At 50.5% G+C, this 14,030-nt stretch overlaps 1 protein-coding gene across 2 annotated transcripts in view; it reads left to right on the top strand.

The window, feature by feature from the left end:
• SMIM35 (small integral membrane protein 35) overlaps nt 1-13,608 on the top strand; it is a 73,078-nt gene extending 59,470 nt beyond the window's left edge. Inside the window, exons 2-5 of one of the 2 annotated variants that reach the window (XM_046685649.1) lie at nt 1,315-1,431; nt 2,477-2,510; nt 3,222-3,353; nt 13,115-13,608. In XM_046685649.1, coding sequence (XP_046541605.1) covers nt 1,315-1,431; nt 2,477-2,510; nt 3,222-3,321 — 251 coding nt within the window. In that variant the 3' untranslated portion in view covers nt 3,322-3,353; nt 13,115-13,608. Of the gene's footprint in view, nt 1-1,314; nt 1,432-2,476; nt 2,511-3,221; nt 3,354-4,024; nt 4,130-13,114 lie in introns of those variants that run through there. The other variant, XM_046685651.1, reaches the window with a different exon arrangement.
• The last annotated feature ends 422 nt before the right edge of the window (nt 13,609-14,030 follow it).

The following is a 14,030-nucleotide window of genomic DNA, read 5'->3' as shown; positions in this document are numbered from 1 at the left end:
TGAGGAGCATAGTCTTGCTTTTGCTCAACTTTTGTCTACGTTTTGAATCCTTTCCACTTCTCTGAGGGCCTGGGCTTTTGAAATCTAAAACTAGGAGGAGAGACCCTTTCTCTCTGCATTTGGCTTCCACATTCTCTTTGCTGAGTAGAGAACCACCTGGCTGCTTAAATGGGAAGAAGGACCAAGGGGCATGGCAGAGAGAAAGGCTTGGGTTGGGGGAATTGTGAAATATTTAAAAAATACAACTGCATCATTTGATACTAATAATAATGACAACAATAATGATACAATAACATCTTTTGAGTGCTTAGTATATGCCAGGTCCTCTCCTAAGTGCTCTATATGTGGCATTTCCATTAATCATCACAACAACTCTATGTGTATTTATTATTATGCTTATTTTCCATAAGAGCGAACTGAAGTCTAGTGAGGGAAAGAGATTTGCTCAGGTCTCTCATTTTGCAAGTGATGGACCTGGCTTCGGGCGTAAGCCTGCTCTGCCAAAGGCTATGCTTCACCGCTGCACCTACTGGCCTCTTGGCAACACCTCTGGAGCCTCAGGCACCTTGCCACGTAGATGGAGATCAGCTTATTCGTCCATGCTCCCGGCATCTCATCCAGCAGGAGTGGGGCTGGCCTTCCTCTTCCTTCCCTGCCCTGGCCGGGGCGGGGTTCCCCCACAGTGCTCCCATGGTCAGCCTCTTCCTGCAGACCTGCTTTGCTTCTGCTTCTGGTCCATCTCATCTCCCTGCATGTTTCCAATGTCTCTTTCTCTTTTGGTTTGGCTTTACAAATAAAATATAAATTTAGCTAAGAGCTCATACCACAAAAAGGGAAGAAGCAACAAATATAAGCAGTAAACAGGGCCCAAGGGTACACCCTACCACTGGGTATGCGGACTTTGGGGGGCGGGTCCTGAGGCTCTGCTCTTGGGGCCCTCCAGGCTGCCCTTTCTCACCTCCCGGCTTCATGCAGAGGAGAGACCTCCTGGGCTCTTCCCCAAACAGCAGTGTCTTTTCCAACAAGTAGAGTGCCTATGGCTTTGCGAAGGCGTCCCAGCCCCAAACTATCTCTATTGTCAGAGGACTCTTACTTTGGGTAAACAAGCTAGCTCTAAAAAATCAGGTATCGGACATTCTCATCTTAGTATGGCTTAGCTGAACTACCTAGCTCCGTGCAAGATTCTCAAGGGACAGTCATTTTGGTGGCAGTGGGGAGGAGGAGAGGAAACCTGGAACGTGGTGCAGATCAGTTGGTGGAGGGGGCTCAGAGGGCTCTTGGCAGCTGGGTGAGGGATGCTGTGTCTCTCTGCAGGTGAGGACTCCATCGGCACCTTGGGCCTGATCCTCGGTGTGGGGCTATCGCTGCTGCTTGTGTCCATCCTGGGCTGCAGCCTGGCCAAGTGGTACCAGCGTGGGTACTGCTGGGAGGGTGAGTAAACACTGTGCCCTGTCGCCTCAGCTCTGCTCACCCTCTTTTCTCTTGAAGCAGTTACAAGGCCGCGGAGGGCTGCAAACTCTTTAGCATGGCGTCATGCAAAAATATTTCCTGTGGTGGCTGCAGTGGTTGAAGACTTGAGTGGGTGGCTGAGCACTTGAGGTAGTGGGGGTGGGGCACTGGGGCCTTTACGAGAGAGCCGGGGCTCCTTCCACCCCAGCAAACAGCCAGCTTCCTCTTCCCTCAGAGCCTACAGGAGTCCATCCCCAAGGCCTGTGTGGGCCGTGAGGCCAAGGGCAACGGGTTAGACAGGCCAAATTTCAAGTCTCCCCCACTCTGGCTCCCTGTGCATCTCTTCCCCTGCCTGTGCATCTTGGGGTACTCTCCTAAGCTTGCTGATGCTTCAGCTCCACTGCGAGTCCCTTGGAATTTGCTGTCATTCTCCAAACTCTGATTCATATCTGCACTTCCCATAAGACCTGGGAGGGCTGGAAGGGCATGCCAGAATGCAGAGAGATAGAGAACATTTCCCAGATCTGCGATGAACTTCAACAGCTTCCCTGAATGTTTGTGGAGCACCTACTAAGTGTCAATGCACTTTTGCCTAACATGATTTTCTTTATAATTCCATGTGAGGATGAAATTCTTAGTCTCCATTTTTTATAGATGAGAATGTGAAGCTAAAGTCACAGGGTTGGAAAGTGGTAGAGTCTGGATTCAAGCCCAGGTCTGCTTCACTTGGGCTCCAAGCTAGGACCGCCTCCTGCCCAGGGTAATCAGTGCCCTTAATGGAGGGAACCTCAGTGGCAAGATCTGCCCCCAAAAAGCTGATACTGTCTAGGAAAATGGTCCACACCCATGGGTGTGGGGCAGGAAGCACATAATAAAGGAGCTTGAGACCCCCCCACAGCATCCTGAGGCCCAGCCCAGCCGCCCCACTCTCCCTGACAGGGGTGAGGGGGCACCAGATGTTCCCAGAAGGGTGATGGGCAGCTCTCCCTGGAGGTACTAACTCTCTCTTTTTGGACTGTCTTCCTAGGGCCTAATTTTGTCTTCAACTTGTACCAAATCCGGTGAGTAGATTCAAGGCAGATCTGGGTGGGGTGGGGCTGGGGGGTTAGGTATGCTTGAGAAACAATCAACGATACAGCCAAACTTACTGCTTCCTTCCCTGTCTCCTCTCCATGCCCCTAAGCAAACAAGAGAAAGCGAAGGAGCCATGGAATTTAGAAAGTTCCATGAATAAAAACTTGAACATGAACAGGACCATGTAAGACCCTGATGACTGTGATCCTCTTAACATTCACCCCCAGGCAGGGACCATCCATCTGTTCATTCATTCATTCTCTCATCATTTATCATCTACTCATCATTTATTCAGGAAGGATCTATTGTAGCAGGTCTTGTGGTATTAGTTTCTAAGGGTACAAAGATAACTCCGTCTTCAAGTATTTCACTATCTATGGTGGACACAGGCCACCATATTGCAAATAATATAATCTCAGGCACAATATGGTGTCAAAAGAGAGGAGCAAATGAAGACGGTCAGGGATTCAGGGAGCCGGAGTCAGAAAGTCCTCTTGGGTAAGTCATTTTATCCACTGTCTGCTGCAGGGTAGGCCCGATCCTTGTCTGGCCTGGGTGACTCTTATTCTGGAAGATAAGTCAGTGAGTCAGCGAGTCACTGCCAGGAAGGTCATCCCATGCTCTGGTCTAGGGTATTGGGAACCCAGGGAGAGGCCAGATTCTCAACCCCAATAACTTTATTGGATGATCTTTCTCAGGAACCTGAAGGAGCTGGAGATGGGTCCACCCTTTACCATCAGTGGCCACATCAGCAGCCCAGATGGTGGCTATATGAAGTTCTCCAACAGGATGGTCTGAAGGGGAGCGCCAGCCTCTGGAGCCCTGGAAAGGTGAGTGGAAGGTTGGTGAGCTCCTCAGTGAGTCTGATGTCTCAGTAGGGTCCTCAGACAGTCCAGGCACCCGGGCCCAGCACCAAGGACTGCTTGGAACCCAGAGAGATGACTCGGTTCATCTTGAGCCTTCCGGGGTCCGGGTGCTAAAGAAGTTGATCTCAGGAGTGAAGGCTCAGGGTCAAGTTGATCTCAGGAGTGAAGGCTCAGGGTCAAGTTGATCTCAGGAGTGAAGGCTCAGGGTCATGCTGCCCCCGCCTCCTGCTAGTACTGGGCCCTTGCTCTGAGATGAGGGTTTCAGATAGCCACCCTCTCCAAGAAGTGTCACTCTAGAGCTTTGTTTCTGAACTTTCTAAGCTCAGGAGCCACCCCTGCTTCATGGCTGACTCACCCTTTGGTCACACCTTCCCTCCCCCTGCCTTCAAGCCCGTTCCTTCTCCGTATTGCAGTTGCTCTTTGTCATCGAAACATTTTCTCCCTCCAGCCATCCCTCGTAGACCCTCCGTTTCTCTCTCATTTCCTCCCCACAGAACACCACACTCAGCTTCTCCATGTGTTTCCCCCTCTGTCACTCTCCTCTTGCTCGGGAGAAGCCTAGCCAGATGAGAGGGTTTAGAGGAATCCTTCCCAAGCCTCATCTCTTTCTTGTTCTCCCTTTTCTTCTTCTGCAGGAGGAGGCTCCTGGCTGACCACCTGCCCCTCTCGGGCTCCCCTGGGCTGCCTTCACCTCCCAGGGCCTTCAAGGCCTGGCCCCTTATTGTGGACAATGAGGCGTCTTCTCTGAGTACACCACCAGCCTATGGCACGAGAGTCCCCAGGAGAGTCAGGCCTCTGGGGACAGAGTCTGGCAGAGTAGCAGTGGCTTTCTCACAGAAGCAAAAGAGGCAGCCGTTCCCCAGAAAGGAAGGACTAGTTCCCAGGAAGCCCCTGAGTCTGTGAAAGGAGTTCCATTTGCCCTGGAGAGCAAAGCCCTCCCAGCTCAGCCCAGTGTGGGCAGGGCCTGGAGACTCCAGAAGGGAGCTCTTCTTAGGGTCTCCCCAGTCACTTCCTCTTGCAGGGCTGACACCAGGGACCAGAAACCCAGTCATAACTTCAATAAGCAAAGTCCTGTGGGAATGGAGGTGATTGCAGACGCTGTTTTTAACCTTCCTACCAGAAGCCAACTTCCTCTAAGAGCTGAAGGCTGAGCTTAGGCCTTTGCTCTGCCTTGTGCCCATCTGCACTTGATTCTGGCTCTTACAACCCTCTCTCCCGACCCTGCCATGCCCTCCCACACCCTTGTCCACCACCTGGGTCTGTTTTCCCTGCTGCTAACCAGGCTCGATGGCTCCAAAACAATTTTGAGATCAGTGCTGAGAACAGTCTAGAAACATGTTCTTGTTTTTAGGCTCCTGTGATGGAGCGGGCATGGAGGAGAGGGGGCATGGGAGGGCTCTATCTCCCACTGTTCTGCACTTCCCGTGCAAGGCCTGCGTTGTGATGGAGAAGGTGGACCGGAAGTGGTGGGAGTCGGGAGAGGAACCAGGGTTAGGCTGGAAAAAACAGATAATGCACAAGGGAGATCAAGAACCAAGTATAGCTTGGTGGACAGCAGAACAATTTGCCTTGTGAGTCATCACTTCTTCCTAGGATGTTTGCCTACTGGACCTGAGGCAGAGCCTGCAATGGGATGTCAGTTTAGTAGGCACCGAATGCAGAGTTGTTCAGTCCACAGACACTAAGTTCCTGGGGCAGCTGTGGATGGAGCAGGGCCTGAGAGGGGCCCTGCCACTGCTGAAACCTGCAGTTAGAACTACAGCCCCTGGTCTCCCTGCCAATGTCCTGGCAACAAGGCCAGCAAGACACAGGAGCCGGGAGAGTGACAGGCGAGGAGGAGAGAAGTCATGCTATTCGTCTTCCTGTCCTCTCTTTCCTGAGGCCTGGTTTCTTTCTTGCTTTGGGTTCTAGCAGGTTGCAGAGGAGGGAAGGAAGGAGAGGGCCTTACCAGCTCCTACCCCCTCACTTTCCGCCAGGGTCTGCGGGCCATTCTCCCAGCGTAGCCAGGCTCCGACTTCATAAACCAAATCTCTGGCTTTGGAGGTCTTCAACTGGGCCCCAACTCTTCTATCCTCGAGTAGGTAGGGGTTTGCATCCCTTCCTTCCTTGAAGGTCTATTGGAGAGGAGGGGGAGGGGAGATGGGCTGACTTGGGCATCCTTCTTCGGATTTCAGTTCTGGGACTGGGCCCCATTTCTTAGCCCATGGGGTGTTCCGCCTCAATAAAACTCTCGACTATGCCCTGCTCAGCATGGATACTGGATCTGCAGCCCATGCAGCGCTGCCCTAGGCCCCTGGAAGTGCTAAGGACTCAGAGGCCTTGGGGCAACTTGAAAGGAGGATAGGGCCCAAGGTCCAGGTGATCCTGGCTCCACATTTGGTGGCTTCAGGTAAGGAGACATGGACAGCTGCTGAGGCCTGGGAGAACGGAGGGTATTTCCCATCCTTGGGAGCGGAACTGAGACTGGGCTACTTCCTCTTTTAGGGTCCTCTGACGTGTTCCTTGTCTCCTCTGCCTCCCCCTCCTTTTCCTGACCTCTGCAGTCCTACTGGCTAGCATAGTTTTCTTTACCCTTGGGCCCCAGGCCCCACCCTAAGTCTCTGCATGTTTCTGTCGAGGACTCTAAAGTGGCAGATTCTAGCTGGTTCAGAAATGATTAGGGAGCAGGCACCTAGAAATACGGCTACAGAGCTGGTTGGACAGGGCACTGGCTGGACACCCAGACCCGTGGCCATGCCAGGGCCTCCCCCAGAACCTCCCTCTCTTCCTCTTAACTATTTGTCATTCCCTGGGCCCCAAGAGCTGGGAGGGTGTCACAAGAGCCAGCAGTTCCATGGGCTGGCCACTCCCAGTCCCTCTGCAACCCACTTCCTCTTGGGTGCCTTTGCCAGGGCTGTTCTCCTGCCTGGAATGCCTCCTCCTTCCACCACACCACCCCTCCCTGCCGCATCTCGTCTCCATGGTTGGCTCAAGTCTCACCTCTCCTGTGGCTTCCCTCAGGACTCCAGACTTGATGTCACCCATTTTGATCCTAATTGTAGATGGCCATACTTCCTCCATTTGTGCTTTTCCTCAACCAGGCTGAGCCCTTTGGGGACAGGGTTATGTCCCATAGGTCTTTGGTAACCACTAAAAGTGGAGCACAAAGGAGGTACTCAATAAATGCCTGCAGAGTAGACAAGAAACACCCAATGTGACTACAGAAGGCTGCCTTGTCCTAGAGGAAGATGCCCAGGTGACCTGAGGAGGAGCAGAAACTACTTGCACAATACAGTCAACAAAATACAAGCCATTTCCATTCATGCTACTGCATCCTGAGCCTTGTGGCAGCCTTGTGGCAGCCTTGTGGCATGGGAATTATTATTGGCCCCACTTTACATATGGGGAGACTGAGACTCTGAGGGGTGCCATGCTTCGCCTAAGGCTGTACAGCCAACCACTGACTGCATCGGAGCCCGAGGAGAATCTGAGGCCTCACAGATGCAGCCTGACCTCAGGGCTTAGTGGGATGAGGATTAAACACTGTGGAAGAGGCTCTGGTCTTGACCTGCCCTGCCATGCTGTGTGGCCACAGGCTAGGCACTTCACCACCCTGGGCCTATATTGCAGCATCTGGAAATTGAGGGATTGGACTACTTCTCCAGGGCTCCTCTCTTTTACCTAGAGGAGAAAAAGGGTCATATCTGTTTTTGTTTTTTGTTTAAAAAAAATTTCTGTATTCTAGCATTTAGCGTAGGACCTGGCACATAGTAGGTATTCAATAAACAAAAGATACAAGTACCAAGTGCAGTTATAACTTTCTGACTTAGGAGGTGGCAGTGGAAAGGTGACTGTGGCAGTTCCTTTAGACCCTGGATGGTCTAGGATCCTAAAAATTACTCAGCCTTTCGTTGACCTTGGGTAAGTCTGACCAGCATCCAAGATAATAAGTCTGGACCATTTCCAACCAAACCCTTCTTTACTAGGAAGGTGAAACACTCACGCTTGCTGAGCACGTATTAGTGCAGGGAGGGGCTCCATATGACCAGTCTCACTTCATCCTCACAGCCCCTCTGGGGAGGAAACAGAGGCTTAGGGTCCAATGAAATGATTTGCTTAGGGCTGGGCAAGAGTGTATTTTCTTTATAAGCCTGTGTCACCCACTTGTAGCCTCTGTCTAAGCCAGCAGCTTCCCCGAGCTCCCTGCCCCCAAGGAAGCAGGCTCCTTTCTCTTGTCTCTAATCTCTTCTCCAGGTGCCCAGATGTGGTGAGAAGGGCTTCTCAGACACCTGGGCTCCCCAGGCCCTGTCCTCAGCTTTGAGCTTCTCACTGACCCATTCCTTGTTCTTCCTTTTATTTTTTATAGCCTCTTTGGCTTCCAAATCATCGAATTCTGCCCATTCTTTATGCCGGCTCCATTTTCACTTCCCCGGAGAGCCTTCTTCAAGACCTATGAATCTTTCTGGCTTCCATAACCTAATTATTGATTATTCCCTTGTATTCATTCACCCATGCAGCTTCTATAATATGCCAGGAACTGTGCTAGGCACTGTGGGGGAGCCCAGTCTCCCTTGAGATTAACCTTGCTCTCTCCTGTTTAATGGGTACTTCTTGCAGGCAAAATTCAGGTCTTCTACGTTTTCTGAGTTCTTTATGGTGCCTCGCACAGCTCTGGCCATAGCCAGGATTTCTCAGGAAGTTATGTTGAAGGATTCCTCAGTTTCTTCAGGGAACCTTGGGCTTTGCTTCATCCCTGGTCCTCTCCTGGGTGTTCTGAAAACTGCTTTGCTTTTCTCTTCCCATCCTCAATCAAGTTCAACCCTGTGATCATCATCAGATACAGTTCTGGAGACAGAGTACACACAGACAGTGACTTTTTCTATTTAAGGGATAACCTAAGGGATGGTCAAACCCATGAAGAGGCTGGGCAGCTGAGGAGGGGGCTCTGCTCTCCTGTAGGTCCTCTTTCAGTTGTAATGACCTTGCTCCATGCCGGTGGCCTTGGAGGGACCAGCATCTATGGTACCCCTCTCTCTGCTCCAGAGGTCTAAGAACCTCAAAGTAGGAGCAGATGGGAGTATCAATACTATATATTTTTTAAATGCTTAGTGATCAAAAACCATCTAGAAGCAGTGATATTTAAGCAGATCTGGTTCAAAACAGGAAGCCAGTGGCCTGGTGAATTTTCACACTTGGGGACCAGAAGTGAAAATGTTCTGCCTGCCCAGAGTAGCAACAGGCAGACAAAACAACAGGTGGGGCAGCGCTGGAGGCCAAGGCCCTGGTGGACTCCCTGTCTCCTGGATTTTCACCTGCAGAGCCATCCCCTTCCCCAAAGCCTAGGCTGAGCTTTCTTATATACAAGCAGGGAGCCATTATGAGGGACATGGGTAGAAAATATAAGAAGTCTCATCTTCCATTCTAGCCCCAGCCGCTGATGAGCCCCAGGTGCCTTGTTTGTATAAGGCCACCGTTGGACTTGAAGATTTTGAGGTCCCTTCCAGCTGTGAGGCTATTTCAGAGTGTGGGTGACTTTAGTTCCACAGTGCTGGGGGTGGAGGGGGGGAGGGGGGAGGAGCTAGGCGGAGACACCTGTGTGTGTGTGTGTGTGTGTGTGTGTGTGTGTGTGTGTGTCTAGTGTGTGTTCTGCAGAGGTGAGCCAAGGAGGAGAGGAATCCTGTCTTGTTCCCTGCTGTGTTCCCAGAGGGCCTGCCCATGGCGAGTACTCAATGAACGTTCGCTGAAGAAGTGAATGACTGCGTGTTGAATATTTTCACAGTCCTTTGCCTTTCCTCCTGACCACATCCCCTCACTTTAGGCTTCCTGTGTGATCTGTACCTGTGAGTCCTGACAACACCCAAGAGCTGTAGGGCAGAAATAGCAGGGCAGGGAACAATCATGGTAAAATATGACTAAGCTAAGAGGACAACAAAGTGGAAAATCAAATTTAAAATCAAATTTATGTACAGTCTGCTTTCTTCTTGGGTTAGTCTAATGTCGCCCAAGTATCCATTCAGCCTTAGGCTACCATTACCACCATTGCCATCTCGCGTTTAGATATTATGTTTCTTCAACTTCTTTCACGTGCTTTTCCTTGTAAGGATAATCCAATTGTTCATGCATTCGTTTATTCATCAAAAATTTACTGAGGACCTATACTGTGTGTTAAGCATTGGTTGGGTGTGAAGGATACAGAGAGAAACCAAGAGGAGTTTCTGCTCTTTAAGAGTTCACAGTGAAATAAGCACTGAATGTAGGACCTTCAGTGACAGCAACACGCCCAGGGCATTCATTCAATCACAGTAATATGCCTAGGGCATTTATGAGAGAAGTCAGATCGAAGATGACTCTCTCCATTTCACAGATGTGAAGACTGAGGCCCAGAGTTGACACGGCAGACTCGTGTCAAAAGAACAGATAGCGACTGAGCTGGGTGAGCCTGGAACCCGGGTCTCCTGAGGGCCAGTCCAGCCCAGCAGTCTCTCCACTCCCTAGGTCTGTTGCCTCTTCCTGTTTGCCCTTAGGGCATGTCCAGACTAACACCCTTAACGTGGAAGCGTGTCCATTCAGCCTGAGTGGACTGACAGACACTCCCTCTGTGTGTATCCAGCTTTCTTCTTTCTATTCCATCATGCCACACATGCTTGTTCTCCTACGTGTGTTGTCTGTTTGCTTCAGGTTTGAACTGTTGGCTCAGATCTTAGAATCTCTCAAGTTTTGGGAAAGTCTCCCAACCTCACTTAGCATAATTTAATGAATCATGTATTTCACTCCTTTCAATTCAGTCCAACAAATATGGATTGAACACCCTAGCTGGGCCAAATGCCCCTTCTATGCATCGTGTAGACCCCTGTGCACACCTCCACCACAGCCTCACATCCTCTCAGCTCCACCTCTGATTCCAGCCAGTTTGGAGTGGGCTCCAACTTACTTTGTGCTGACAAGTCTTGTCTCCAGTGCCCTCTGCACGTCACTTGCTTTCAGCCCTGGCCTCTCCTGTTCTGGGGGAGCCCACAGAGCCCTGTGCACCAGCAGCTTGAGAGTGTAGAGGGGTCAACACCTATGGGGGAAGACTCAACGGGCAGAGTTTAAGAGCTGACGGATCAGGGCTTCTCCTGTCAGTGCTCAGGGGACAATTGGAAGAGGCCTCTATACGCTCCAATGAGCATTCCAGTGGAATCAAGGCCCAGTTGCTCCCAGCATGACCAGCTTGATAACGTATCCATGTTTTGGCTTTTCCTTCTCTCCTGGTCACTCATGCTTGTTCCCTGATATTGCCTTCCAAATAAACTACTTGCCCACAAGTCCTTGAATCAGATTCTGCTTCTGGAGGAGCAACCTAGGTGAAGGCAGCACTTCCCACATTATGTTGTTAAGTCTTTATTCACTTATTTACTTGCTCGCCCATTCATTCAACAAATCCAAACTTAGTACTATATGCTCTAGGGTGTGGAATGGAGGAGTGATAAGTCCCTGCCTTCACAGATCTTATATTTTATTGGAGGAGACAGACTGTGAGCAAATAAACATACAAATAGATCATATAACCTCAAATAATGACAAGTGCTAAGGGAAAAAGCTGGGGCTAGAGAAGGAAGGAACGGAGATGAGGAGGATTCTTGGATAGGGCGGTCAGCAAAGATCTCTCCAAGGAGGCTCCACCTGAGCAGAGACTTGAATAAAATGAGGGAGGAAATCAGGAGAACAAAGACAGATGAGCTGAGGTGGGTATTAGCTTGAAGCAGAGTGGGCACGGGGCAGAGTGGAGGAGGTGTGTCGGGAGACTCAGCAGGTACCAGCTCGCTAGGATTATACCTCTCATTTGGACCAAGAGCAAAGGAGAGGGCTTTCAGCAGGGGCATACCACGACCTGAGTCGTAGTTCATAAAGATTATGCTGGCTACTGCACTAGAATAAGTAGACTGCACAAATCACGCTGTTAGACTAAGGGAGCAGGAGTGGAAGCAGAGGGACAGTGGTCCAGGTGAGAGATGATAATGGATTTGACTGAGGTGATAGCGTGGGGGTGGTGACAAGTGGTTGAATTCACCATACATTTGGAAGGTAGAGCTGATAGGACCTACCTGATGGATAAGATGTGGAGTGTGAAGGGATGACTCCCGGTTTTTGTCCTAAACAGCTGGACAAATGGTTGTTTGCCATGGTGGTGCCGTTTGCTCAGGAGGGGAAGACCCGGGGAGGAGTGAGTGTGTGGGGGAATCAAGAGTTCTGTTGGAGACATTACAATGTTGAGATGCACGCTACACATCCAAATGGACCTGCTGAGGGGGCGGTAGAGTTCAGGGGAGAAGTCCTATCGGGATATTCGGAAGTCGTCAGCATCCAGATGGCATTTAAAGGGATGGAGTGGGTGATACCACCCAGGAACAGTGGGGAGAGAAGAGTTGAGCTTAATAGAACAAGCAGCACATCCTCACGTTATTCTCTAAAGGAGTCGCTCTCAAACTTTAGTGCATATGGGATTCATCTGCAACTTGATCACCTGTAACTTGTTTACTAAGCAGGTCCCTGGCAACTGGCATTCAGAAATTCTGGGCCTTGAGAAGCTTAGGAAGACAAGCTCCCCCAGGTGATTCTGCTACAGGTGATACTTTGAGAAACCGCCCTAGGAGATGGGTAGATGGGAAAGTGGGGAAGTGGAGGACGAGGAATATTGCCAGGTTGGGGTGACCAAGTAGCAGTATCCTGAAGATTGTTTCTGTTTTCTCCAGGGCCATTCATGAGGTCTTAACCTCCACCAACCCCTCCTTCGCTGTGTAGGCAGAGGTATATAGGTGTATACTCCCAGACCTTTGCCAATCATGCACCAGCCTGCACCGGGGATCCCCACCCACGCCCACTCCAGAGCGTACTAGCTCTGCAGATTGGTTGATTTACTAAAAACCCTCAGCTGCACCCTCGAGATGGGCTGTGATTGTCAAAGGAACAATATGGCACCAATGAGGCTCCTGGCTGGGGGGGTCTGCAAGACAGGGCCAAGTACAGGCATGGCTCCTGTCACTCTAAGAGCAAAGGGATGGTAGCCTGCTTTTCCTCAAGACTGAAGGTCAGCCAGTGAATATTCTAACTGAGTATTGGCTGCAGGGGGGCTTAGTGGTATTCTTCACACCTGTGTCTTCATCTCCACACCCAAGACGTGGGCTCACCCATCAAGTGGGTCAGAGTGAGCACAAAGGCTTTCACATCTGAATCCTCAGCCCTGAGCCCTCACCTAGTGCCAGGCCTGCCTTGCCAACTGCTGGAAGGCCTTTTCCTTGGAAGACTTGTCACATCAAAGCCAGAGCTCCCCATCTCCCCACCCCCCTCTACCCACGTCTCCCTTTCACATGCATATTTCACTTTGCTCATCATCCACATTCCAATATGATTAGTCCTTGAGTCCTTCTGATTACTTCCTTCTTCCTTCACTCCAGCCTGCTGTGGAGTCTTGCCAATTCTCCCTTCAAAATGTCTTTTGAATCTGCCACTTTCTCTTTACTCCCACTATCCCTGCTCAATATCGTCATTTGTATGGATTATCAGTTAAGCCTGTTGTGGACTGAATGCTTGTGTCCCAAATTCATCTGCTGAAACCCTAACCCCTAATGTGATGGTATTAGGAGGCGGGGCCTTTGGGAGGTGATTAGGGTTAGATGAGGTCATGAAGACATCATGTCATCATCAGAAAAAGAAGAGAGACCAGAGCACTCCCTCTCTCCCTCCTTCTCTCCCTCCCTCTGCCACAGGAGGACAAAGGGAGAAGAGGGCCATTTGCAAGCCAGGAAGAGATCCCTCATCAAGAACTCAATCCTCTGGTGCCTTGATTTTGGACTCCCCAGCCTCCAGAACTGTGAGAAACAAATGTCTGCTGTTTATGCCACCCAGTCCACGGTATTCTATTATGGCGGCCCAAGCTGACGAGGACAGCCTCATACTCAGTTTCTCTGCTTCTCACCTCCCTCCTTTGCGTGGAATGTTAGTTTCTTTCATGGCACTTATCACTGACTGTTATAATATAGTTGTTAGCCTGTTTATCAGCTTGATGTTCATCTTCATAACCAGATGGCCCCCTCCATGAAGCCATGCCTCTTTTGGTCACCCCTCTGGACCCAGGGCTGAGTGCCATGCCTGGCACATTGCTTAATAGTATGCTTCTTGAAGAAATGAAATGCTGACTACAATACACGCCTCCAACCAGTCTCCCTGCATCCCGTCTTGTCCCTTCTGACTCATGCCTTACCCTTTGGCCAAGGTTATCTTTATAAAACATTAATTTCACCCTACCCAACCCTTCCTTGTCAGAGTGTTTATTGGGTCCCATGACCCTTTTCGACTGTTTGTGGGGAACTAGATGAAGCTAAGGTCAAGCTGATAGTGAGGAAAGGTGCTGTGGGTCATTAATAAAAATGCATCTAAATTGTGGATTTGCTTTAAAAGAACCCCCCAAACCCATGAGCACTACAGGAAGTGGATGAGTCATGCTTCCCACTAACCAGTGTCCTTTAGGTTGGGGCTTGATAAAATCAACCCCAACTGCTTGAACACAGTTACCAGGGTGCTGTCCCAGGTGGGCGCAGCCTGCAGCTCCCCTTCCTCTGCTGCTCACATTCGGGACTCTAACTTCCGCCCCCAGTGCAGCCTGGGCTCTGTGGGTGTGACCAT

Source organism: Equus quagga, chromosome 14 (genome assembly GCF_021613505.1).
Source record: "Equus quagga isolate Etosha38 chromosome 14, UCLA_HA_Equagga_1.0, whole genome shotgun sequence".
Classification (NCBI taxonomy): Eukaryota; Metazoa; Chordata; class Mammalia; order Perissodactyla; family Equidae; genus Equus; species Equus quagga.
This window is presented reverse-complemented; position numbering and strand designations above follow the sequence as displayed.